At 41.0% G+C, this 27545-nt stretch overlaps 1 protein-coding gene across 4 annotated transcripts in view; it reads left to right on the top strand.

Moving 5' to 3' along the window:
- LOC140730947 (cohesin subunit SA-1-like) overlaps nucleotides 1-27545 on the top strand; it is a 95960-nt gene that overhangs the window by 18604 nt on the left and 49811 nt on the right. For all 4 annotated transcript variants that reach the window (XM_073052046.1, XM_073052047.1, XM_073052044.1 and 1 more), the window contains exons 7-17: nucleotides 2335-2445; nucleotides 4384-4480; nucleotides 8738-8814; nucleotides 14683-14887; nucleotides 15166-15317; nucleotides 16267-16340; nucleotides 16519-16642; nucleotides 22654-22752; nucleotides 22913-22992; nucleotides 25627-25734; nucleotides 26472-26586. In XM_073052046.1, the coding sequence (XP_072908147.1) occupies nucleotides 2335-2445; nucleotides 4384-4480; nucleotides 8738-8814; nucleotides 14683-14887; nucleotides 15166-15317; nucleotides 16267-16340; nucleotides 16519-16642; nucleotides 22654-22752; nucleotides 22913-22992; nucleotides 25627-25734; nucleotides 26472-26586 (1242 nt within the window). The remainder of the gene's footprint in view (nucleotides 1-2334; nucleotides 2446-4383; nucleotides 4481-8737; nucleotides 8815-14682; nucleotides 14888-15165; nucleotides 15318-16266; nucleotides 16341-16518; nucleotides 16643-22653; nucleotides 22753-22912; nucleotides 22993-25626; nucleotides 25735-26471; nucleotides 26587-27545) is intronic.

Genomic DNA, 27545 nt, shown 5'->3' with positions numbered 1-27545 from the left:
TGACACTGATCAACAGAAAAAGACTTGTCAGAGTGAAAATAGATTTCTACAAAGTATTCTAAATTAATTACAATTATAAAACAAAATAATTGATTGCTTAAGTATTTACCTCTATAGTAAATCATCACTGGTGCAGCCAATTATATAATTGAATGGAGATCTGTTTTTGGAGACTAGTGTGTAATCAAGCTGTTATAATTTGATTGTAGGAAAATACATTTGTATCTGAAAGGTCCAGCTGCTGGTGAGTCAGTATCCTGGCAAAAACTACACCATGAAGGCTGTATAGTCTGATGAAACCAAAATTGAACTTTATGACCATCAGACTTAATGTTATGTTTGACGTAAGCCAAACACTGCATTCATCAAAACACACCACCCCAACCATGGAGTATGGTGGTGCCTGCATCACTTCCAGGGCCTGCTTCACTGCAGCAGAAGATGTGCTTTCCAGCAAGACAATGACCCCAAGCATAAAGCCAAAGCCACACAGGAACGGCTTAAAAACAACAAAGTTAATGTCCTGGAGTGGCAAGTCAGAGTCCAAACCTCTATCCAATTGAGAATATGTGGCTGGAATTGAAAAGGGCTGTTCATTCACAATTCACGTGTAATATGACAGAGGTTGAGCAGTTTTGTAAAGAATGGGGAAAAATTGTAGTATCTGAATGTGCAATGTTGAGAAAGACCTATCCAAATAGACCAGGGGTGGCCAACCTTTTACATTCCATGCATCAATTTTTTCACACACGAATTCAGATGCGCCATATAATTCTTGTACCCCCATTCAATTCTTGTAAAAAATATTAAAATGCAGACATATTTAGCATTTTTACATGAAATATTGATTTAATATAAAACCAAGACAAACATTACTTACCTTAATGAGACTTCTAACAAATATATTTTGTCTTCTTTTGATTTCTTCCTTTTTCCTTAATCACATATTCTTTCCGTAACTCAGACCCAAGCACTACCTTCAGTTTTCCTTCTATTTCAGTCTGATGTTGTGTTTTATAGTATCCATTAGGATCACGTCTTCTATTATGTGAGAAAGTGTTTTCACAAACAATGCACAATGGTTTTCCTGACAGACCCGCTATAAATAAGAACTCACTTTCCCTCTGTTCATTGAATATAGGCTTACTATTGCTTACTGCTTTTCTTTTGCTCATTTTCTTTTGCACTGTGATGGGTAACTGAATGTAAAAACAAGGCTTAATTTTCGAAAAAGTACAAAACTGCAAATGTTCACAAAGGACGAACAAAGCACAATTCTGTAGTGCACAAGTGTCAATTGTAAACTGACTGCAAAAACCTGCAAAACACCGCTGGTGCAGACGCCTGGTGCCTCGGGATCAAACAAGTATCAAACTTGTATTCAACAGTTATGGAACGACTGCAGAACAAAAGTCCTTCTTCCCTAGTTTGACTCATTGAACATTTTTTAAATTGAAAACAGATTAATGTGAAAGAAGATGACATTTGCCAAAAGATGTGCACGAAATAATAAAATCGCTAAAAATAATTGCTAAGTATTAGACTTATTCTCAGTAAAACCCATTTCTAGCTCTAAGCTACTTGAATTCCTGTTACAGATTTTTTTTTCTACAAATCGGTTTTTGGTTAATACATTTTGCATGAGTAGGCTTACTTTATTATTATCACTGGGGTGCAATGCGCCACTTCTAATCATCCAATGCGCCGCTTTTGGCGCATGCGCCCTAGGTTGGCCATCCCTGACTTAGACTCAAGGCTATAGTTGCTGCCAAAGGTGCATCTACTAAATACTGATTTGAAGAGTTGTTAGTAATTACACATTTAATTATTTGGTGTTTAATAATTGTAAAAATTTAAACCAATTTATATAAAATTTGTTCTCACTTTGACACGAAAGAGTCTCTTTCTGTTGATCAGTGTCAAAAAAGCCAAATTAAGTCCACTGTGATTCAATGTTGTAATACAATAAAACATGAAAACTTCTGTGGGGAGCTGAATACTTTTTATAGGTACTGCATTTACAGTGGACAATTAACCTATAATTCAGCATAAGAGGCATCAGGGGAGAATAAAGTAGGTTTAGTATTGGTAAGTGCTTAATCAGTTTGCATGGTGGGCTTGCTGGGTCTGTTTCAGTGCTGTATGATCTAGAGAAGAAGAGAATTATCCATTCAAAACATATGTTGCAGGGTATATGAAACTTGCTGAGAAGAACTTTAACCACATTTAAAAAATGTACCTGCTTCTCACCTAGGAGGCTATAAATTAAGAAGTGTGGGATAAAGTAAATTATTTTCAACTAGCACATGGAATAAATGTTTATTGCATTTTCAGTCATCTAGGAAACCAACACAGTCATTAACGTTGAAAAGTTCCATTGAAAGACAACAAAAAGAAGCCAACAACTTATTTGAAGCAGTAAAGTTGGCAAAGAGTGCCATGCAGGTCAGTGCATGAAGTGAATTCCATCTCTTTTTTTTTGTGGGATTGGAAGCTATTGGAGTGAACCATCTGAACTTGGTTTCGTTATGAGGAAATGTAGTGTGAGAAAAGATGGTTTCTTGGGGGTGTGGAAGGGGGAAAGGATGGCACAGAAATCCTGTTAAGATGCATATCAGCCAGCATTGAGAAGAAAGGTTCTTGAAGATGTGACTGGCAAATAAGAATACCAACACTATGTAACCCTTACATGACAGGCTGGTATATGTCTAGGGGAAACTTCCAGCCACTCGCCAACACAGCCTCCCGTATACGCAGCTACTGTGGAACCCAAGTTAACGCAGCGTCGCGCACACAATATCAAACTCACACCAAATACAGTTATGGAATATACTTTAAAGATTTTACTAGAACTGAATGATTACTAACAATACAGTATATATGAAGGAAAAGAAAATAAAGTAAAAGGCACCAAACTTATCAGAGTTCAGTCAATTTAGTGCACATCATTGGAGCTTAACCATCGAACCGTTCGATCACCGTCCGCTTTCCTCCGACCTCCATGACCTCGCACCTGGGACCACCCGAGGTGATCGACTGAGCAGTGCAGCACACATCCACTTTCTTCGGCGTCTTCCCCGCTCTCCCAAAAGACCGTGAAAACCCCGCTCCCAGATCCACAAGAAAAAAATGACATCTAACCCCATTGGTTAACAAATGAATACAATCCCGTTATCAGCAATTATAAACCTAAGCAGACTGCGAGAAGCTTCGAGAATGCTAAGCCAGATAACACTCTCTCTCCAGTTAGCATAACAAAGAAGCAGTTTTACTTTTAACAAACAACCCATTTTGAATTAACATACGCAGTACAACTATAAAGACAGAAAATGCTGGAAATGCCAGGAGCACTTGTGAAAAGATAAAACAAACCACATTTCAAGTCAAAGACCCTATGTGTTAAAACTGGAAATGTGAGAAAACAAATTTAAGTTGCAGAGGGCGGGAGAGGATAAAAGGTATACTTGTTAGTTTGAAACCAGACCAAAGTGAGAAGCCCCTTTGCACACATACATGCATGCGCGCACACAGATGGACTCACACAATCTCAGGACTTTTGGGCCTCCATCTCGGACTTGCAGACATCAGGCCTTGACTTCCGTACTCGCTGACTTTGGTCTTTGACCTTTGACTTTGAACTCTGGGCCTCAAAATCCAGACTTAGGTGGGCTGTCACACCAGGATTAGCCAACCTGTGTGGTTGCCCCTAGCCCAGACTCTCATATCAGGCTCCAACACATGGGCACACTGACCCAGGGACCAACCATCGGGCCTTGGCTTCCAGACTCATTGACTTCAGCTTTGAATTCTGGGTCCCGAACTCTGGATTTACATGGGCCTCTAAACAATTCACCAACCTGGAGGGTCACTGGTCTTTGTGTATGCATGCATGGACCTCTGATCCTGGGATTTCTTGATCTCGGGGGTCACCAGCCCTAAGACCAGCATGGATCCTGCTGACCTCTAACATTGACCCCAGGGATTGCTGGTCTACATTTCAATGCTTGATGACCTGACATCCAGCCATGGGGGGAACACTGACCTACCACAGATCATTCCAATCTAAGCTCTGACTCCTGGCCTGACTCTTCATTTACATCTCTTCTACCTCCCCCTCATCCATGTCCCTAAATTCTAATTTCTCTACAACTCCCCACGTTGTCCCAAAACCAACCCTAAAAACCTAAAAAAAAATACAACCAAGTTTGGAGCCACAATGATACAACACAGTAGTGAAATTGTTGCGCTAATAATCCAGAGTTCATTAATGTGGAATTTAAGGAAGAACATACCTAATTATGGTAAAGAAAGTAGTGAATAACTGTTAGCTGGGAGTACAATGCATGTACTAAAGCTACTTGTGTTTAACTGTCACACCCACAGACACTAGTTGATGAATGGTTGGAATTTTATAAGCAGGACAGGGAGACTGCTTTGCTGGAGCTGCTCAACTTCTTTATCCGCTGCTGTGGATGTAAAGGTAAATGCTATATGTGATGCTTGAGAACAGGATTAACTGTTCATTGCTTATAATGCATTCTGCTGATTTATGCCCAAATCCTGAATCTTTCCAGAACTGAGTGGCAAGCAGGTAGTAGTGGAGGGAAATGGGTAGTGCAAATGCTGCTTGACGATTTGAGGAGAAAATACTTGCTCTCAACTACTCTCCTGACTTCCAATTCAGAGGCCAAATGTGGTTTATTTGATATGGTAATTGAACATCACTGCTCAATGCTTCAAGTACTACTCTCAAGGGAATCAAAAATCACCCAATCCATATTAGATACTTGATGGTTATCTCTCCATATGTGAAGTGGCTGAAGAAACTCCAGTTTGATTGAAATCATCAGACTGTAAGACATGGAAGCAGAATTAGGCCATTCAGCCTATTGAATCTGCTCCGCCATTCCATCATGGTTGATCCTGGATCCCACTCAACCCTATACACCTGCCTTCTTGCCATAGCCTTTGATGCCCTGCCCGATCAGGAAACAATCAACTTGTGCCTTAAATATACACACAGACTTGGCCTCCACCGCAGTCTGTGGCAGAGCATTCCACAGATTCATTACTCTCTGGCTAAAAAAATTCCTTCTTACCTTCTTACCTCCTCCAGTTTGTTTTAAGTCCTGCTGCAATCGCATTGCTTTCTCAGCACTACCTACCCTCCACCTATCTTCATATCATCCGCAAACTTTGCCACAAAGCCATCAAATCAATTATCCAAATCACTGACAAACAATATGAAAATTAGTGGTTCCAATACTGACCCCCTGAGGAATACCACTAGTCGCCAGCAGCCAACCAGAAAAGGTCTCAAGTGACGAGATCAAAAAGCACAAGAGGGCTGATTCGCCCACTGCCCGAATACTCTCAACCTAACCTTACAGTGACTGTCAGCCATTACTCTATCCATGTCACTATCTTTCCTGTAGTGCCATAGGATTTTATCTTGTAAGGTGCCTCGTGTGGCACCTTATCATATGTATTCTGAAAATCCAAGTGAATGACATCCACTGCCACTCCTTTGTCCACCCTGCTTGTTACTTCCTCCAAGAACTCTAATGGATTTGTCAGGCAAGATTTCCCTTTACAGAAACCATGCTGACCTTGACTTATTTTATCATTAGTCTCCAAGTACCTCAATAATAGACCCCAACACTTTCCCAACCACTGAGGTTAGGCTAACTGGCATATAATTTCCTTTCTTTTACCTTCCTCCCTTAAGAGTGGAGTGACATTTGCAATCTTCCAGTCCTCTGGGACCATGCCAGAATCAAATGATTTTTGAAAGATCCTGACCAATGCATCCGTTAATCTCTTCAACTTCTCTCAGGATTTTGCAATGTGGTCCAGGTGACTTATCCACCTGAAGACCTTTGTAATAGCAATGGCACTCAGTCCTGCTCCCTGACACTCATGGACCACTGGCATTCTGCTAGTGTCTTCCACAATGAAGACAGATGCAAAGCATCATTTACCAGTGACCCAATATCAACTCTCACCTCCCTTTAATCTTTATATAACTGAAACATTTTCGGTATCCTGCTTTATGTTATTGGCTAGTTTGCCCACTTAGTTAATCTTTTCCCTTCTTATAGCATTTTTAGTTGCCTTTTGTTGGATTTTAAAAGCTTCCCATCAACCAATTTCCCGCTTGCTTTTGCTACCTTGTATGCCCTTTCTTTGGCTTTTATGTAGTCCTCAAGTTCCCCTGTTAGCCACAATTGCCTACCCCTGCCATTTGAGAACTACTTTTTCTGTGGGACATATCTATCCTGTGCTTTGTGAACTATTCCCAGAAACTTCAGCCATCTCTGCTCTGCCATCATCCCCGCCAGTATCCTCCAATCCACTGGGCAAACTCCTCTCTCATGCCTCTGTAATTTCTTATATTACATTGTGATACTGATACATGTGAGTTGTGCTTCTTCCTCACAAATTGCAGTATGAATTCAATCATGATCATTTTCTTCCTAGGGTTCCTTTACATTAAGCTCCCTAATAAGATCTAGGTTATTTCACAAGTTGGCCTTTTCCCGAGTAGGCATTCAGCAAATTCCCTCCCTTGCGATCCAACACCAGCCTGATATTCCCAATCCTCTTGCATATTGAAGTCCCACATTACAGTTGTGTCATTATCCTTGCATGCCTTTTCCAGCTCCCTTGGCAATCTCAATCCCATATTTTGGCTACTATTTGGAGGTCTATGTATGATTCCCATAATGTGTTTTTAACCCTTGCAGTTTCTTAACTTCACCCACAAAGTTTTAACATTCTCTGACTCTATGTCACCTCTTTCTAAAAGATGTAATTCCATCTCTTACCAACAGAATCACACTACTGCCTCTGCCTTCCTGCCTGTCTTTTCGATACAAAGAGTATCCTTCGATGTTAAGCTTCCAACCATGGTCTTCTTTTAGCCATGACTCAGTAATGTCCCCAACTTCATATTGACCAATCTCTAATTGCACCATGAGTTTGTCCACCTTATTCCAAATGCTACGCGCATTTAAATACAGACCTTCAGTCCTATGTTCTTTGCCTTTTTTAATTTTGCCTCTATGGTACAATTTGACTCTTGGCTCTGTCTGCATTTGTACCCAATCACAAGCTTGTCCTTCCTTACATTCATGTTACATCTATCATCGACTTGTAAACCTGCTGGCTCATTCTAAGCTCTATCATACTGGTTTCCATCCCCCTGCCATATTAGTTTAAACCATTTCCAACAGCTGTCTGCAAGAATTTTGGTCCCCTCAGATTCAAATGCAACCCATCCCTTTGTACAGGTCATACCTGCCCCAGAAGAGGTCACAATGATCCAGGAATCTGAATCCCTGCCCCTGCTCCAATTCTTCAGCTATGCATTTAGCTGCCACCTCATTCTAGTCCTGTCCTTACTGTCACGTGGCATAAGCAGCAATCCCGAGATTACTACCCTTGAGGTCCTGCTTCTCAGCTTCCTTCCTAATTCCTTGTATTCTTTTTACAGGACCTCCTCCCTTTTTCTAACTATGTTGTTGGTATCAATATGTACCATGACTTCTGTCTGCTCACCTTCCTTTTTCAAGATATTGTGGACATGTTAAGAAACATTGTGAATCCTGGCAACTGTCCATGTTTCCTTTGCGTATCCACAGAATTGTCTATCTGACCCCTAACTGTAGAGCCCCCTATTACTGCTGCCATCTTCTTCAGTTCCCTACACTTCTGAGCGACAGGGCCAGACTCAGTACCAGAGGCGTGACCCTTGTTGCCTCCCCCAGGTAGGTCGTTCTGCACCCCCCCCACCCCAACGGTACTCAAAGTTGAGTACTTATTGTTAGGAGGGATGGTCACAGGGGTGCTCTCCACTATCTGATGTTCTCCCTTCCCTCTCCTGATGGTCACCCATTTATCTGTCTCCTGTAGCCTTGGGGTGTCTACCTCCCCGTAGCTCCTTTCTATCACCTCTTTACTTTCCCTAACAAGCTGAAGGTCATCTAGCTGCTGTTCCAGTTCCCTAACTCGGGCTCTAAGGAGCTGCATCTTGATGCACCTGGTGCAGATATGGCTTTTGGGGAGGCTGGAAGTCTCCTGAAAATCCCATATCCAACACCCAGAGCAGAACACTGGCTCTGTATACATACCCCCTATTCTCTCAGATTTAAATAAGGAATGAACTTACCTACTTACATTGCGTCTGCCTGTTCTCACCAAAACCCTGTTAAGCCAAAACTTTAGTAGTGAAAGGAAAGGAGGGAAGAGTGGAGGATGTGAGTGAATGGGCTGTAAGTGAAAGGTAAGATGTGAAGGCAGAGGAATGGAACTCCAGACTACTCCAACAATAACCGCTCCCACAATGACTACTCCACTGGGCAGAACTCCTCTTTCATAGAGACAGGGTTTTTAAAACTCTTCGCTGGACTCTGGGAACGCTTCTGTTACATCTGTGTAGTACTTCAGTAAAGGACTCCCATCGAAAAACTTCCTGCTTTTTAGAGCTCTTCACCAGATCTGCTTGGGAATGCTCCTAATGTGTTTGTGCAATGCTCCAAATTGTGCAAGAGGAGTTCCTTTCTGTAAAATTGAGCATTAGGGAGGGGAAAAGGCTACTTTCCTGTAGCACTTTGCCTTTTGTTCGTCTGGAATCAAACTTGAACAGAGTGGTCTGCTTCTGTTAAGGGGTCAGTCTTGGAGATGATAAATATGATTGAGGGGGAAGGAATTATATATTACTTTTCTGTCACTTTAGGTGTCATTACTTCAGAGATGTTCCGAAAGCTTCAGAATGCAGAGATAATTCGGAAGATGACGGAGGAGTTCGATGAGGTATATAGTGAGATATAAGACATAGGAGCAGAATCGGGCCATTTGGCCCATCTAGTCTGCTCCACCACTCAGTCACAGCTGATCTTTTTATCCACTTCTCAGCCGAACTCCCTGGCCTTCTCCCCGTAACCTTTGATGCAATGTCCAACCAAAACCTATCAGCTCTGCCTTAAATACACCCAACAGCCTCCTTCCACAGCTGCCTGTGGCAACATTCCACAAGTTCACCACCCTCTGTCTAAAGAAATTTCTCCCTATCTCTCTTTTAAATGGAATCTCTTCTATCCTGAGGCTGTGTTCTCTTGTCCTAGTCTCCCCCACTATGTGAAACATCCTTTCCACATCTACTCAGTCAAGGCCTCTCAACATTCAAAAGGTTTCAATGAGATCACCCCCATCCTTCTAAATTCCTGTGAGTACAGATTCAGAGCTATCAAACGTTCCTCATATGATAACCCTTTCATTCCCGTAATCATCCTTGTGAACCTCCTCTGAACCCTCTCCAATGCCAGCACATCTTTTGGGTGAGGCCTCATCAGTGCCTTATAAAGCCTCAGCATCACATCCATGCTCTTGTATTCAAGACCACTTCAAACGAATGCTAACATTGCATTTGCCTACCTCACCACCATCTCTGCTTGCCAGCTAACCTTGAGGGTGTTCTGCACAGCAACTCCCAAGTCCCTTTGCATCTCAAATTTTTGGATTTCCTCCCCGTTTAGAAAATAGTCTGCACATTTATTTCTACTACCAAAGTGCATGACCATGCATTTTCCAACATTATATTTAATTTGCCACTCTATTGCCCATTCTTCTAATCTAAGTCATTCTGCATCCTCTTTCCACAACGCTACCTGCCCCTCCACCAATCTTCATATCATCTGCAAACGTGGCAACAAAGCCAACTATTCCATCAGCTAAATCATTGATATACAGCATAAAAAATAGTCCCAACGCTGACCCCTGTGGAACACCACTAATCACTGGCAGCCGACCAGGAGAGAGTCCTTTTATTCTCATTTACTGCTTCCTACCAGTCTGCCAATGCTCTAATGCCAGTAACTTTCCTGTAATACTATGGGCTCTCAACTTGGTAAGCAGCCTCATGTGACACCTTGTCAAAGGCATTTTTTTTAAAAGTCCAAGGATACAACGTCCACTGTTTCCCCTTTATCTACCTTGCGTGCAATCTCCTCAAAGACTTCCAACGGATCTGTCAGGCAAGGTATTCCCTTAAGGAAACCATGCTAACTTTGTCCTGTGTCACCAAGTACTCCATAGCCTTATCCTCAACAATTGACTCCACCATCTTCCCAACCTCTGAGGTCAGGTTAACTGGTCTATAATTGCCTTTCTGCTGCCTTTCTCCTTTCTTAATGAATGGAGTGACATTTTCAATTTTCCAGTCCTCTGGCACTATGCCAGAGGCCAATGATTTTTGAAAGATCATTACTAATGCCCCCCACAATCTCTACTGCTACTTCTTCCAGAACCCTAGGGTGCAGTTGATCTGGTCTGGGTGACTTGTGTAATCTTGGGTCTTTAAGCTTTTTGAGCATCTCTCCCTTGTAATAGTAACTGCACTCACTTCTCTTCCCTTGCACCCTTCAACATTTGGTACACTGCTAGTGTCTTCCACAGTGAAGACTGATGCCAAATTTAGACTCATTTAATTTATATGCCATCTCCTTGTACCCATTATTATTTTTCCGGCCTCATTTTCTAGTGGTCCTATATCCACTTTCATTTATTTTTTATGTACTTGAAAAAGTTTTTACTATCCACTTTGATATTGTTTGCTAGCTTGCTTTCATATTTCATCTTTTCCCTCCTAATGATTCTTTCAGTTGCTCTCTGTAGGGTTTTAAAAGCTTCTCAATCCTCTGTCTTCCCACTAATTTTTGCTTTGTTGTATGCTGTCCCTTTTGCTTTTATATTAGATTTGATTTCCCTTGTCAGCCACAGTTGTACTATTTTGCGATTTGAATATTTCTTCATTTTTGGAATTCATCTATCCTGCACCACCTTCATTTTTCCGAGAAGCTCATGCCATTGCTGTTTTGCTGTCATCCATGCCAGCATCTTCTTCTAATTTACTTCAGCCAACTCCCCTCTCATGCCACTGTAATTTCCTTTTATTCCACTGAAATACTGCTATGTCAGACTTTACTTTTTCCCTATCAGATTTCAAGTTGAACTCACTCATATTGTGATCACTGTCTCCTAAGGGTTCCTTCACCTTAAGCTCCCTAATCGTCCCTGGTTCATTACATAACACTCAATCCAGTATAGCTGATCTCCTAGCAGTCCCAACAACAAACTGCTCTAAAAAGCCATCTTGTAGGCATTCAACAAATTCACTCTCTTGAGATCCATTTTCATCCTGATTTTCTCAATCGACCTGCTTGTTGAAATCTTCCATGATTATAATAACATTGCCCTTTGACACACCTTTTCTATTTCCTGTTGTAATCTGGTCCATAACCCAGCTGTTTTTGGGAGGCCTGTGTATAACTTCCATCAGGGTCCATTTACCCTTGAAGTTTGGAACTCAACCCACAAAGTTTCAACATCTTCCAATCCAATGTCATATCTTTCCACTGATTTAATCCCATTCTTTACTAGCAGAGCCACGCCACTGCTTCTGTCTACCTTCCTGTCCCTCTGGTACAATGTGTAACCATGAACATTTAGCTCCCAACTACAACCATCCTTCAGCCACGGATCAGTGATGGCCACAACATCATACCTGACAATCTGTAATAATGCAACAAGATTATCCATCTTATTTCTTATACTCCGTGCATTGAGATATAACACTTTGAGTACTGTATTTGCTACCCTTTTTGATTCTGCATCCCTAATGCACTGATACTTGCCCTGCTGGCAGCAATTATGTCCTATCAGCTGTCTGCCCTTCCTGACAGTCTAACTGTACACTATATTTGCTATTTTACCATCCGTCCTATCCTGAGTCCCTTGGCTCTGGTGCCTACTCACCTGCCAAATTAGTTTAAACCCACCCCAACAGCTCTAACAAACCTGCCAGCGAGATTAGATAGATAGATAGATACTTTATTCATCCCCATGGGGAAATTCAACTTTTTTCCAATGTCCCGTACACTTGTTGTAGCAAAACTATTATTGGTTCCCCTCAGGTTCAGGTGCAACCTGTCACTTTTCAACAGGTCATATCTCCCCCAGGAGAGATCCCAATGATCCAAGAACCTGAAGCCCTGCTCCCCTGCACCATCTTCTCAGCCACGCATTAATCTGCCAGATCATCCTGTTTCTACCTTCACTGGCACGTAGCACAGGCAACAATCCAGAAATTACTACCCGGGAGGTCCTGCTACTCAGCTTTCTACCTAGCTCTATAAATTCTCTTTTCAGGACCCCTTTGCTTTTCCCTCCTATGTCATTGGTATCAATACCAAGACATCTAGCTGTTCTCCCTCCCTTTTCATGATCTTAATATACAAGATTGCATTTTACTTATGATACAGCAAATAGACTTTTATATAGAATTGTAGAGGAGATGGTGTGTGAAAGGCAAAAATGTTGATGACGTAGTTAATCAGTGTGCAGATGACACTAAGATTGGTGGTACAGTGAAGGAGGTTATCCAAGGTACAATGGCATCTTATTAACTGGGCCAGTGAGGTAAGGAATAGCAGATGGAGTTAATTACGACATATGCAAGGTGAATTTTTTTGCATTTGTATTTACTCAGGAGACGGACAGTCTATAGAAGTGAAGCAAAGCATCGTCAACTACATGGACCGTATTCAGATTACAGGGGAGGTTTTTGCTGTCTTGAGGCAAATTAGGTTGGATAAATCCCCAGGGCTTGACAGAGATGTTCTCTCAGACCTTGTAGGAGGTGCAGAAATTTCCAGGGCCCTAGCACAGAAATTTAACTCATCCTTAGCAGCAGGTGAGGTACCAGCAGATTGGAGGATAGCCAATGTTGTTCTGCTGTTTAAGAAAAACTCAAAATAAACAGGAAACCATAGGCCAGTGAGCCTGACATTAATAGTGGGGAAAGTTATTGGCAGGTATTCTAAGGAATTGGATATACAGGTTTTTGGACCGACATGGACTGATTAGAGATAGTCAGCGTGGCTTTGTGCATGGTAAGTCATGTCTAACCAATCTTAGAGTTTTTCGAGCAAGTTCCCGGGAAAGTTGATGAAGGCAAGACAGTGGATATTGTCTATATGGGCTTTAGCTAAGCATTTGACAAGGTACAATATGGAAGGTTGGTCAAGAAGGTTCAGTCATTCAGCATTCAAGATGACATAGTAAATTGCATTTGCTTTGTGGGAGAATGCATAGAGCGGCAGTAGATGGTGGCCTCTCTAATTTGGAGGCCTGTGTCCGGTGGAGTGCCGCAGGGATCAGTGCTAGGTTCATCGGTGTTTGAAATCTATATTAATAATCTGGATGAGAATGTGATTAGCTGGATAAGCAAATTTGCAGATGACACCAAGATTGGAGGTGTAGTGGACAGCGAGGAAGACAATCAGAGCTTGCAGCGGGATCTGAATCAGCTGGAAAATTGGCCTGATGAAAGGGCAGATGGAATTTAATGCAGACAAGTGTGAGGTGTTGTTCTTGGTAAGTTCAACCAGGGTAGTCTTACACAGTGAAAGGTAGGGCACTGGGGTGTGGTAGAACAAAGGGATCTGAGAACACAGGTCCATAATTTGTTGAAAGTGCCATAACAGGTAGATAGGTTTAAGCACACTGGTCTTCATAATTTTGAGTACCGAGTACAGGAGATGGGATGTTATATTCAAGTCGTATAAGACGTTGGTGAGGCCGAATTTGGAGTATTGTGTGAAGTTTTGGTCACCTACCAACAGGAAAGATGTAAACAAGGTTGAAAGTACTGAGAAAATTTATAAGGATGTTGCTGGGTCTGGGGGATGTGAGTTATAAGGAAAGATTGAATAGATTAGGAATTCATTCCTTGAGATGTAGAATACGGAGAGGAGATTTGATAGAGGTAAACAAAATTGAGGGATATAGATGGGTAAAAGGACTGAGGTTGGGTGGAACTACAGCTAGAGATCATGGGTTAAGGACGAAAGGTGAAAAGTAAAATCGGGAAACATCTTCACTCAGTGGGTCATGAGAGTGTGGAACGAGCTGCCAGTGACTTCATGTTGCATTTTGTTAAACAAACCAGGCTGGGACCTGTGCAATAAGAGTCTGGGGAGTATAGGAAGACTTAGTTAGTGGGTACATAATGCCTTGAAAGTGGTGGCACAAATAGACTGAGTGGCCATGAAGTCATTGGTCAGATATGAGTACAGGAGTTGAGATGTCTTGTTGCAAGTGTACAAGTCCTTGTTAAGAGCACTCTTTGGAGTACTGCGTACACTTTTGGTCACCCTGCTGTGGGAATGCCATTTAGTTGGAGAGTGCAGAAGGTTTTCAGGGATGTTAATAGAACTGGAGGCCTTTGGTTTTCAGCAGAGGCTGGATAGGCTTGGAGCCTAGGAAGTTGAGGGGTGAGCTCGAAGATAATAAATCATGGGGGGTCATATAAAAGGTGAATAGCCTTTTTCCCCAAGGTTAGGGTAGTCCAAAAGTAAAGAACCATAAGACATAGGAGCAGTGTTAGGCCACTCAGCCCGTCATTGCTGATCCTGGCTCCCACTCAACCCCATGCACCTGCCTTCTTGCCATATCTTTTGATGCCCTGACTGAGCATTATCTTCCAGCCTCATTACACCTGTGCAGTCTGCCTCCACAACTTATACAATTGTAAGCAGCATCTGGGATGTGTTTGCAAGCTTCTCCTTGCTATTGTTTATACTGTATAGCTTTTGTAAGACATGTAATATTATTACATTGCAGGACAGTGCTGATTACCCTCTGTCAATGGCTGGTCCTGTATGGAAGAAGTTCCGGCAAAATTTCTGTGAATTCATTGCTGTGCTGGTGCGTCAGTGTCAGTACAATGTCATTTACGATGAGTATATGGTGGACACGGTGATTTCCCTCTTGACTGGACTCTCCGATTCACAGGTCCGTGCCTTCAGGCACACCAGCACACTGGCTGGTTAGTATAACATGGTCTATCTGTAGCATTGTTAAATACTGCGCCATTCTCACTGACATTAGGTTTTCTCATAAGGGCATGGCCATTTGTGGTCAGGTTGGGCGTATGTGGAGTGCTGCCTGGCACTTGAGGTCAAATGGTGGGGGGGTGGGGGGGGGTTAGTGGATGAAGGACAGCTCCAGGATTTCAGGAGTGTAGCTGGCTAGATGGAGTTTCTAGTTGGGGGGCATATGCTGCTTCCTGCTATTTGCCACTAATAATTATTTCTGGTGTGACAGCAATGAAGTTGATGACAGCTCTGGTGGATGTGGCCATGAATCTGAAAGTTCACCAAGAAAACAATCAGCGTCAGTATGATACTGAGCGGAACAAGGCAGCAGGCAAGAGGGCCAATGATCGCCTGGAGATGCTGCTACAGAAACGCAAAGAGGTGAGTAGCAAGTAGTGAGCAATGGCAGTACTTTTTTATGTGTGTGTGTGTGTGTGTATGAATGACCACTGCAGGGTGGGAAATAACAGAAGAAATGATGCACTTAGCATGTCAGGTAGTATCTGTTAACATTTCAGGTCATAGACCCTCATCAGTGGAGAGAACGTGGATGGATGGGGCTTAAGTACCCATGTTAGGGTGAGACCTAGTCAAATGAGTAAATGGCCATTTAGGACACGGTCAAAGTGGAATTTGTCATGTGTACAAGTACAGGTGCAATGGAAAATCTTGCAGCAGTATCACAGGCACATAACATAAGCATTATTCAGAAGAAATCATAAATTGTACATAGTTTTGATAAGAAAGAAACAATTACACCAAAGTCTATTTTAGTGCAAAATGATCAAAGTAGTCATAGTGTTGTTGAACTGCTGTAATTATGCACCTTTACCTGTTCTGTTACTAATATCAGAGCTGTGTGACATGCCAAGCAGGCCAATGGGGAGAGGGAAAACTGAGCTGAAATGACTGGACAACTTGCAATGGAAATGATCTGTTTAATACAGACAGAAAGGGTTAAAATTGGAGTATTTATTATTGAGTCTGGAAAACTCCGGACGTGTTGTTTCTCAAGCTTGTGTTGGTTCTCATTCCATCACTGTAGAATGTCAGATGGGTCAAATTGAGAGTGACATAGAGAATTAAAGTGCTAGGCAATCAGAAATACACTCGCTACCTGCGTATAGAATGCTCAGTTGACACTTTCTTTCCACAGATGCCATCTGATCTGCTGAAAGTTTCCAGCAATTTTTGTTTCTATTTCGATTTTGGCATTTGTCGGTTTTTCAAGAAAATTCATTTACCTGTTATTGAGTGCGTGTGTAGTGCTGCTCTCTATAACCACAACTCGTATTCCACAGAGTACAGTGGCTCTCGTCTTGTTTTGCAGTTGCTGCAGAATCAGGAAGAGGTTGAAAACATGATGAATGCCATCTTTAAGGGAGTGTTTGTCCATAGGTATCGGTAAGTTGCAGCTACTTAAGTACAAGACCCTTCCTTTTGTAATCTAGTTGTCATCCTGAGGCACATTTGTACTGAATGTGTGCCAGTGATTAAGTGCTGAATATGTTTACTGAAGTATTGGTGATGAGTATTGTGCTATGTAGCCATGTATTGTTGATCTTTTGCACTCACTTGGCAGGGATTTGATTGCTGAGATACGTGCCATCTGTATGGAGGAAATTGGTATATGGATGAAGCGCTACAGTGACTCATTTCTTAATGACGGCTATCTGAAGTACGTCGGCTGGATGTTATTTGACAAGGTATCGGTGTTTTTGTTGTGTTTGGGGAAAAAATGAATGGGGACAGCAAAATAGTGCAGCAATAGAGCTGCTGCCTCAAGGCTCCAGTGACCCAGGTTCAACCTGCCTTCGAGAGTTTGCACATTCTTCCTGAATGGTTTCCTGAGTGCTCAAGTTTCCTTTCAAAGTCAAAAAACCTGTGTGGATTGATAGGTTTATTGCCCTCTTGTGAGTTGCAGAATTTCAGTAGCTAAGGGTGTAAAAAACTTGTCTGTGATGCGGCTGCAGTTCTGTTTTTCATTATGTCTGTTGTGCAATAAACACAATTTTGAATGTGGGGGGGGGGGAATAAAATGAAACTAATGTAAAGGGTGTTTGATACCAAAAAACACGTATGCATGCTCAAGTCCCTTATTTAATCTGGCTCAGTGTGGGTGGACTTTAGGACCCGGCAGAGCTCCAGACCTACGCACATCCTCCTGTATACTTTAAATCATCTCTAGATTACTTATAATACCTAATACAATGTAAATGCTATGTAAATAGTTGTTATACTGTATCGTTTAGGGAATAATGACAAGAAATTTTTTTATTTCCAACAAAAACATTCAATAAAACATAAAATATACAGCTTCAAACAAACCGAATCAAACACATGGTAAATGACTTATTGGAATAAATGTAGAATGTCACTGTCACTATAAAACTCCAGTAACTTGTCTTTGTTTCTTTAAATCATATACAGTGGTAGTTCCAACACCATGTTCTTCAGTAAGACGCCGCACAGACACACCATGATCAAGCTTCTGTAATAACTCTACTTTCTGTGTTATTGATAATGATAGATGCTTCCTTCTCTTTTTCTCATTGTTACCCATTGGGGTATCTGCAGCTCTTTTTGACATTTTCACAGTGAAATTAAACACAAAGTCAACAGTGAACACAGAATATCAGTGAACAGCAAATGCACATGTAACCAGTACGAGCGCTGAGCCGCAACTGACGTCTGGCGGCCTCTGCTCATGCTGCCATGTCACACCTGAGTGACGTCAGCAGATGGCGAAAAAAAAGTCAGTTTTTGGAGCTTTTTGGATTTCAGAATTTCGGATATGGGATTGTGGACCTGTAATACAGTATGAAACACAAACAGGCTAATCATAAAAGACAAACAATGTAGATCACTGGTATTTCATTCGAAATTGCACTGATGTGCCTAGCTGGGTAACAAAATGTCTGCAAGCTTACAAGCCAGCTCGGCGAGCTACTCAACAACTCAGATGCAAGTCAAGATTTCTTTAATGAGAGGGTTAAGATGATTTTAAGCTGCTGGTAGGATGAACAGAGAATAATCTCTTGTGGTTGAAATGTGGAGGTTAAAATTAGAGACGGTCTGTACAGGGATATTCATACGGAATGTAGTGATTTTAAGGTTTACAAAGCAAGATCAACAAAAATTGTAAAGTGCAGATTGATGATAATCCCATTAAATGGATGAAATAGAAATAATACAAACACTAAGATTGGCCACAAAGATTCTGCTGTTGGTCCCTTTGAATTCTGCTGGATCTTGCTGTCACCTATCTGGACAAATAAAACTCTAATCTTAAAAGGGGAAAGCATGCCCCTCCCAATGCTCTGCTGTACTGAGGCAACTGTCCTTTGTGTAATGAATGTGTCATTGACCCTGGTCCTATTTGACTAACATGTTGTAGTTCTGTGCAAATGGTCTCCTTGGAATTCCACTTGCCTTTTTTTGACTTGCCTTTCATGGTGCTGGAAGCATCTGGATTTCTGTGCAAGTATTCATAGCTTATCATTCACCCCCAACATTATCCTATCGATGTAAATATGACCCTGGGATCTATTGGCACCTATCTGCAATTCAAAATGGAATGGGGTGGCCATCCTGTGCTTCGTGGAAAGAAGTGAATGCTTTTAGTGATCTCAATAATCTAGATAATTGCATCTGCAGGAAATGCCTTCAGTTGCAGCAAATTGTGTTTCTAAGTTTCAGTGACAACTGAAGTTATTGTAATACATCTTCAAGCCTGAGACTATTTAGAAAGTACTCATGCCATAGTTTGATTAGACAGTGGTTATAAATTACCACCAGGCAGTCTCGGTGGAGCAAGTAGATAGTCCAGAGTCCATAAGTTCACTCTCCTTACCAAAAGACTGCCTTTTGGATACTGGAGAGTGCAGCAAGAACCAGGACAGTATACTGCTTCCCTGGTACCTAGGGTCAAGAATATAATTGAACACCTGCGGCACATTATGAAGTAGAGTGAAGCACCAGAAGCTGAGTTCCACATTAGTACATATTGAATAGGTAGAATGAGGGTTGAGGTCCTACAAGCAGATTTTAGAGAACTGAGGAAGAACTTAAAGACATAATCTTGGGATTGCTCCCAGTGCAGTATGCTAACAAGTACAGAAATTGGAGGCTGAAGCAAATGAATGCACGGGCAGTGTGATACTGCAGGGGTGAGGATTTCTGATCATTTCTAAGCAGGTATGATTGATATGCCAGATGGGCTATATCTCAAAAGTACAGGGACCAAGTTCCTCACAGCAGTGATTACTTAATCTTTTGCAGATTAGGCTACTTTGGCAGAAGTATGGGTGCCAGATGGGAGACTCGAGGTGGAAGTTGAAGACCAAATAAGCAAGAGACAATAGAAACAAAAGTCAGTGGGACCCTATAGTTGCAAAGACTAGAGTAGAGGGCAAACATGTGGAAATGTGGTGAAATGGAAAGGGTGTAGTTGAGAATTAAGTACTGGCAAGGCAGAGTTGAGGCGGAGCCCAGGCCTGAGAATGAGAAAAATCCTGAGGTTTGATTGATTTAAGCACTGGGTCGAATTGGAAAGGTTGGGTACAGGCTGATTCAAGGTAGCAGGGCACCTGGCTGAGAGCAAGGAAGGGACGATTAAAGCACCGAGCCAAGTTGAAAAGGTCAAGGTGTTGTGGCCTGAGGTGAAGGATGGGCCGATTCAGTTCAATGCTCTTCGATGCTTACTCGGCTCTGTGCTGAAGTGAGGATGTGGCCTGTTCCTAAATCGGCTGAAGGTGATGCCTGGCTTTGTGTCTGGATTTAATTTTGTAAACTTCAGTTCAGAATGCTATTTGCTTATTTTCATTGTTTGCACGGTTTGTTTTTTTGCCTCCTGCACATTAGCTGTATGACGATTTTTTAAAATTAATTCTATTGGGTTCTTTGTTTTGTTGCTGTCTGTAAGGAGATGAATCTCAAGGTTGTATAAAGTGTACTTTGAGAGGTAATCTATTGATAAGGGTAAATAAGTCTATCTTAGAAGTCTCATCAGAGAAGAGGCGACAACAACACTTGGAAAAACCGAAAAAAGAATTTTAGGATGTCTATTGTATACATTTCTCTGATGTTAAATGTAGCTATTGAAACCTATTGACTAATCAGAAATGGCTTGTGTAGCTTTGTCAAGGGAAGATCTGGTCTTGCAATCTGCACTCTACAGGTTGCACATGGAAACTGCAAAATTCCTCTTGCTGTGCATTCAGAGGTACTCTAGCATGGACAAGCAATTACAACAAAGAGGCTACATTCTCGGTTTGAGTAACAAACTAGCCAGCATGCTTTGCATGTCCCAAATCTACCATTACATTAAGTACTGAGATTTGACACATTCAGATTGGGATCACTGATTCAGAAATGCAGTGTTCACCATTGCACTATGAAAACAGTACATTTCAGTGAAAGCTTTTTCCAATGTCTCCTATCATCAAAATTTTTTCACTCTTTCTTCAGGTTTATCACCTTAAACAAATGAAATGTCATTTCCACTAAATGAGCTACTTTAGTCCAGCACGGAAGGTTATCAAAGCCCATTGATTTAGACCTTGAATAACAGGAATTGCAGGAGCAGGTTTTTTAAAGAAAGCAGTGTTGCTATGTCTTAAAGCTTTTTTAAAAAGAAAATTAGAATCTAATACGAATGATCTTCCACACATGACTAACTGTGGAAGTCGAATCCAGATAAACTCACTCAGAGACCATATAAATATAAACCCTTTATTCAAACCCTCCGGGGCACTTCAGTCAGTCAGTCAGTCAGTCAAACCACCAACCATCACTCAGTTGCTCAGACAACCAACCTACTGGCAGTTCCTCTTGCAGAATAGATATAGTTGTTCATATACCTCCACACATACCAAGCTGGAGCTAGCTTTATCTATGTGCACGACAGTACAGAGAGATAAATTACAGAACAGATATAGTGGCCACATACACAGGACAGGCTGGAGCGGTCTTATCTATGTGCATGACTGCACAAAGACAAGGACCTTGAAGCACTTTAACTGCAAGAAGAAATATGGCTTAGCACATCTGTTGATCATCAGCTGCTGACAGAAAAACAGGCTGCTATTGTTTAACTGACTGTGTTAACCCTTTACATACTTTATCAAAACAATATAAATTAAGAATGAATAGGTTCCATCAAGATTTGAACTGGAATTGTTGGATTCAGACTTGAGTGTTCATCAATACACTATGTGCTCATCAATACAATACAGAACTCAGACTACATGTTTAAACCTGGCTCATTTCTATCTGTTTGGTCTGAGGTGATAAGAAACTTGTTCTCTTGTGGGATGTTTGATCAAAGGATAAATTTTGGCTGAAGGTGTTATGTTTTGTAATTCCAGAACCTAATCTAAAGAAAAACGTAGGAGTAGGGATACTTGTCTACTTAGTTTTTCTTACACTTTTTTTGTGAGTCCCTCTCATATGACATGATGTTGTAATGACATGCCATTCACATACTTCTTGCCTATAACACATAATTATGTAAACAAGCAATATATTTACAATATTACTCAAATAGTAAATGCACTGCACTCTTCCCTGCCTAGCTATGAGCTCCTATTCAATATAGAATGCATCTCAATTCAACTATGTAACATATATTTCTCTAATTATTTTATATATTTGACGATGATAGGAGACCTGTGTGAGAGGGTTTCTAAAGTGAAAAGGCTGTTGCACTGAGGTAGTTACACTCTCTCGACCTCCGAAGCCCAGGTTCACTAGTACGACTGAGTGTAACAAACTGGGGTCTTGCTTAGTTGCAGTGGATGACTGTCTTCTGTGCCTTGTCATGTCCTTTGCTCTCCATGGAGCATTGCAGTACTGCCTTCCGAGCTGTTGGATTTTATTGTAGATCTCATTCGCCCAGTCAGCCCCGTCCCACCTGTATGAGACTGCTGTTTACCCTCACCTGATTTAGCCTGTCTGGTGAAGCAGTGTAGTGGGGTGTAGCTGCTGTCACATGCAAACAGCTACTAGGAGCCACGGTGTCTAGTGGGAACCAAAACTGAGTGAGCTGCCCCAGAATTCAACACCACTTTATTACATATACCTATACCTCTGCTCATCAATGCAAATATCTAATCAGTTATTCATGTGACAGCAACTCAATCCATAAAAGCATGGTCAAGGGGTTCAATTGTTATTCAGACCAAACATCAGAATGGGGAAAAATGTGATCTAAACTAAGTTTGTGGAATAATCATTGGGCCAGACAGGATGGTTTGAGTATCTCAGAAACTATTGATCTCCATGGACAACAGTCTCTAGAGTTTGCAGAGAATATTGTTTTTAAAAAAGTTTCTAGTTAACGCAGTTCTGTAGGCAAAAACACCTTGTTAATGAGAATGGCCAGAGTGGTTCAAGCTGACAGGATGGTGACAGTAACTCATAATCATGTGTTATAACAGTGTAAAGAAGAACATCTCTGAACATAGAATACATCAAACCTTGATATGGATGGGCTACACAGTAGGAGACTATGAACATACATTGAGAGTATTCAGTTCTTTGTAATAAATTTGCAGTGATTTTCTCTCAATAACGAAATCTCTAAAGTGAGCTCCATTCAGTTTGTGGAATTAAGGGAATCAGATTTAGATGGGCCAGAGTCTACTTCCAGTTTCGAGTTAATGTCACAAGTGATTTCTTGGTTCTAAACCCACTGTTTCCTGTTACATTGTTTTAGCAACGAGAGGTGAGACTGAAATGTTTAAGGGCACTCCAGCATCTGTATGAAAACAAGGAAATCAGCCAGAAATTGGAACTCTTCACCAACCGCTTCAAGGTAAAGACCTCTTCTACTGTGCCCATAAGCAAGATCTGTGAGGCAGAGGCAAATTCCCTTCACTAATTAAGACAGTGGCTCCAGGCCTAGCATCAGTTCAAGCCTTGTTGCTGATAGTTTGCTGTTGAATTGAGCTCTTTGGCATTTGATTTCTATGCAGGACAGAATGGTGTCCATGGTCCTCGACATGGATTCCGATGTTGCAGTAGAAGCAATCAGCCTGTTGACACTTATTCTGCAGTAAGTATTTTCCTGTTTTGTTTATTCATCCATGTGTCATAGGTGTTGCTGGCATGGACAAGATTTCTTTTTTCTTGACTGGCCAATCTGGTAGCCCTATTATGAAAGTATTCTTGCAGTGCTGTCATTTGGGAGCATGTAGAATTTACCAGGAAATGCTAAAATCAGAACATTGATTATACTGAAAGTCTGATTATCTTTTAGGAATAAAAATTCCAAAGCTTCACAACATTAAGTAAGCAATTTCTAGTCCCCTTTTGTCTACATTTTCTAGACAGGAAACAATCTCACAATGATGGAGAAAGTAATATAGATAAAATGCAATATTTAAAAGGCATTTAGATAGGTACTTAAGTAGGAAGGACATAGAAGGCTATGGACCTAATCCAGGCAAATGTGATTAGTGTTAGTAGGTATCATGGTTGATGTAGACAAGGTGGGCTAAAAGGGCCTGTTTCTGCACTTTATTGTTCTGTGAGGAGACAATGAGGCCATTTGCCTTTGAAACCACACTGGCTATACACAAGAGCAAGTAATGTGTCTCAGTTTCTCTATTCCTGCAAATTCTTTCAATTCGGATTCTCGTCCAGCTCTCTTTGAACATGATAATTTAATCTGCCTTCAATACTAGCAGCACACTTAATCTTTTGCAGTATATTGAAAATAGCCCTTGTCCTGTCATGTTTTATTCTTTTATCAATCACCTTTTTATGCCTCATAGTTTTGTAATACCACTGCCAATAGGAATAGGATTTCCCTATCTTTCACTGCATTTACAACTAAGATCTGTGAGGGAGAGGAAAAGTGGTTTCACTCATTAAGTAATTGTGTCTGGTGTTCATCAGTCCACCTAATCTTTCTTTAAGTATCTCTATAAGATTCCCTTGCAGTCGCCTCAGTTACAAGGAAAATGACCGAAGTTTCTCTAGTTGAATCACGTATCAAGAGCCACATCCCTGTTATTTTTGTACATCTCTTTTGCACCTTCTCTAAATCCTTACTTGTATCCTAAAATGTGGGGCACATCATTGGATACTATATTTTATTGTGTCTCAACCAGTGTGTATAAAGGTTCATCAGTGGGATAGTTGTTTCTACTTGTCAAGGTTCGCAGAGCGGCACAGTTGAGTTTTAAAAGTTTATTGAAGCTTAGCAGATACCATAAATAAAATCATGTAAGAAGTATGACTGCAAGTAATAGGATGCATGAAATAATAGATTATACAACAAGTACAACAAGTTATTTTATGTTAAAATGACTGCTATATTCCGTATCTTACATGGAATAAACAGGTCATTGTACCTATGGCATCTAGTCCTATGTTGTCTCATAATCCATGTAATTCCAGTAGTTACTTAGAGCGGCCTTTTTCCTATTCTGTGCTAATTATTGTCAGTTTTATCCTTGTACATTATCCTTTAACTATAAATGCACTTTGCTTTAATGTCAGATAATTTTGAACCTATTTTATCATTCAATAATCATACCTGCAACCATCTTATGGATCTCCTCTTTGATGTACTGTCTTGATTATGTTTTTCTCCTCTAAGAATGATCTTTTGACATAGAAATGTTTTATACTGGATTATTAGCATAGTAAAATAAAAAGCTGATTGGAAAGAGTCTAAGCTTTGAAGCATTATTTTTTTTTAAAAAGGTGAATGGGCTTGACTATTGTAATCATACTGATATTCGCCACTTTTATAGGCAGCTAGAGGAGAACTAGATGAGATGCAGTGGTACCGTTTTCTTTACTTGTGTGTTGAATCTGTAAATCTCTGACAGCCATTGCAGAGGTTCAAAATAGCCCGTTCGTTTCGTATCAGCAGTTTATTCATGATTTTCTCTTAGCTTGACAGGCTGTTTGAAAAATTCAGCACAGGCTCTTTGTTCTTCACAGAATGTTAGAATAGAATCTCTGGATAAGTTTTACTCCGTATTGGTTTACTCAATGTATTGTACTGCCCTGGCTTGCATGCCGTGTAGACAGCGAGATGCAGTATCTATGGTTGACCACAAATAATGGAGCGCCTTGTGGTTTATGAAGAGAACTTGTTGAGAATTGTTCCTTTACCATTTTTTAAAAAACCCAATGATCCCATAAGGATTTTTTGCAACCTGCTATTTTGTCTTCAATGAACTATGTACAGGTTTTTATCTGTTTTAGAGTTAAACCCTCTAATTGTATTTCCACTTCCTATCAAAATGGAATAGTTCATATACATGGTATTAATTTTCGTTCCATTATCCTATCAACAGATTTATCATTATGCCTGTCACAAGTTTTGCTTAATGGTGTTTGAGATGTAAACCATTTAAATTAAATTGAGTGTATAATCCTGGTCGACACAAGTGAGGGACATGTGAAAAAAGATGCCGAACAGGTTTTCTGTCTTCCTCCATGGATGAATGTGAAAGATTCTGTGGACTAATCAAAATGAAGCAGGAATATTCTCTTTGCTGACCTTAGCACTGTCACCCTTGACTACTTCATCTAATCTTTGACTTACTGCAATGAGTGGAATATTGCTGTATACAAATTGGCTACTGGGTTTCCTACTATCACAGGGTTGTACCTCTGATTGTAATGGGTGATTAATGATATATAATTACAAGTGCTTCTTTGTATCCAGGAATACCGAGGATGTATTGAGCAATGACGAATGTGAGTGTGTATACCCCTTGGTGTATGCCTCTCACCGCCCGACTGCAGTAGCTGCGGGAAATTTCGTATATGTTAAGTAAGTTGAATTTCAGCTCTTTGTTAGCTGCTGGTTTTTATTAATATGTGTTCGCGGGTTTAATATTGAAGGTTAGCATTGCCACTCACTTTCTTATTAAGTGGTTACTCTGCAAAACACATATTGGAGCAATTGGTTGTGACTGGGTTCACAGCCTTCCTGCTGTTACAATGTGTGGTAAACTATGTATACCTGTCTGGACACCCCCCACCCCACCCCCCAGTGACTGCTCCTGTGGCTCCTCCCACAGACCCCTGTATAAAGGCGATTGGGGGCACTGCTCCTCCCTCAGTCTCAACATGGTCGTGGTCCCTTTTTCGCTGTTAAAAGCCTATCATTCACTTCCAGTCTCCTAGAGTTATTGATGGTGCATCACAATGCATGTTCGAAATGAGTGCCATAAAGGATCATGATAGTAAAGGTATCAAACTGTGCTCAACTGAAAGAAATGAAGTTTCAATGATCCTGAAGCAACTTCCCATGTGATAATTGAGTTAATGCAAAGATGTGGCAAAAGCAGTGTGAGCAGCCACTGTGTTCTGGCTAGCTAAAGTGGGTATGAGAAGTCGGTGTATTGCCAGCCCCCAGCCCATCATACTCTTCTCCACTCAGGATTGGGATAGTAAATTCCCAGTACCAGCTAACTCTAGTCACGTATGTCTTCTATGTTATGTTAATTTAAGACCTGATTCTGGCCTTTCAGTTCAGACCTGTCATAAAATACCACTTTGTTTCAGGCTGTGGCAACATTACACTGAAGCTCGAGAGGAGACTATAGCTAACCAGCGAGGCAAGCGCAGTACAAATGGAGAATTCATTAAGCTGCTGCTCACATTTTTCTTGGAAAGTGAGGTGGGTCATGATCTTTGGATTTACTGATGGTCGATAACCCCATTAGTGGGATTCCAAAATTTCATATCTTTGTAATGCATTTAAATGATCAAAATGTTTAAAGGAAATTCAAGAGGTTTTTGACACTATTCTGTATATTTTTGACCCAAAGCTAAAAATGGAATTTTCCCTCCTTCCCCCCTCCATTTTTAATAATGCTTTGCCTTTCACTGAGGACAGTATTTCAGTAACGGTACTTGCAATTTATTTTTCTCCATATTCCTACTTTTACTATGCTTAGATTTATTTTTAGCCATCTTCCTGTTTGCATAATTATAGAAACTTTTACAAATTTTTCTTGCTAGATCATGCTTGGTCTTTACATATGTTCTCAATTTTAGTTGGCTTCTAAAATTTTCTCAATCCCTATGCCAACCTTAGTAAACCATTTCTTATGATTCAATATTATGGTTAACTTTTGAGTTTTTGACACTTTCAAATTGTGAGATTCTACTTTATTATGATAACCAAAGTATCTTTGCTGCGAACAGAAAGTCACCGACCTAGATAGGAGAATATTCCAACTTTATTAGATTCAGGATGACAAGCAGTTCTTTGACTGCATAGTTGCTATGGGTGCCACCACTAGGGGAGAGCTTGACTCTAAATGCTCCATGTTCAGAGGCTGTTCTAGCCAAGCTAACCAAGCTCTAGATTCAACTGGAAGTTAGGCCCAAGGAATCAGACAGCTGAACTCCCTGCTTAGCAGTTGTAGGAAGGTGTAAGTGCTGCACTTCTCCATATTCATAACAAGAAATCCAACTACAGAATGAATTCAGTGTATTAAACAAGCAATAGTTTTCCCTGCTGACCAACTTGTCTCATCCTCCATCTCCTGGGGTACCAGGGATTCAGTTGCATGTGATGAGAAGCTGCCCATTGGCAGCTACACACTGCTTCAGGCTGCCAGTAGGTACATC

Source organism: Hemitrygon akajei, chromosome 7 (assembly GCF_048418815.1).
Source record: "Hemitrygon akajei chromosome 7, sHemAka1.3, whole genome shotgun sequence".
NCBI lineage: Eukaryota > Metazoa > Chordata > Chondrichthyes > Myliobatiformes > Dasyatidae > Hemitrygon > Hemitrygon akajei.
Note: the sequence above shows the minus strand (reverse complement) of the source record. Positions and strands in the feature narration are given on the sequence as shown.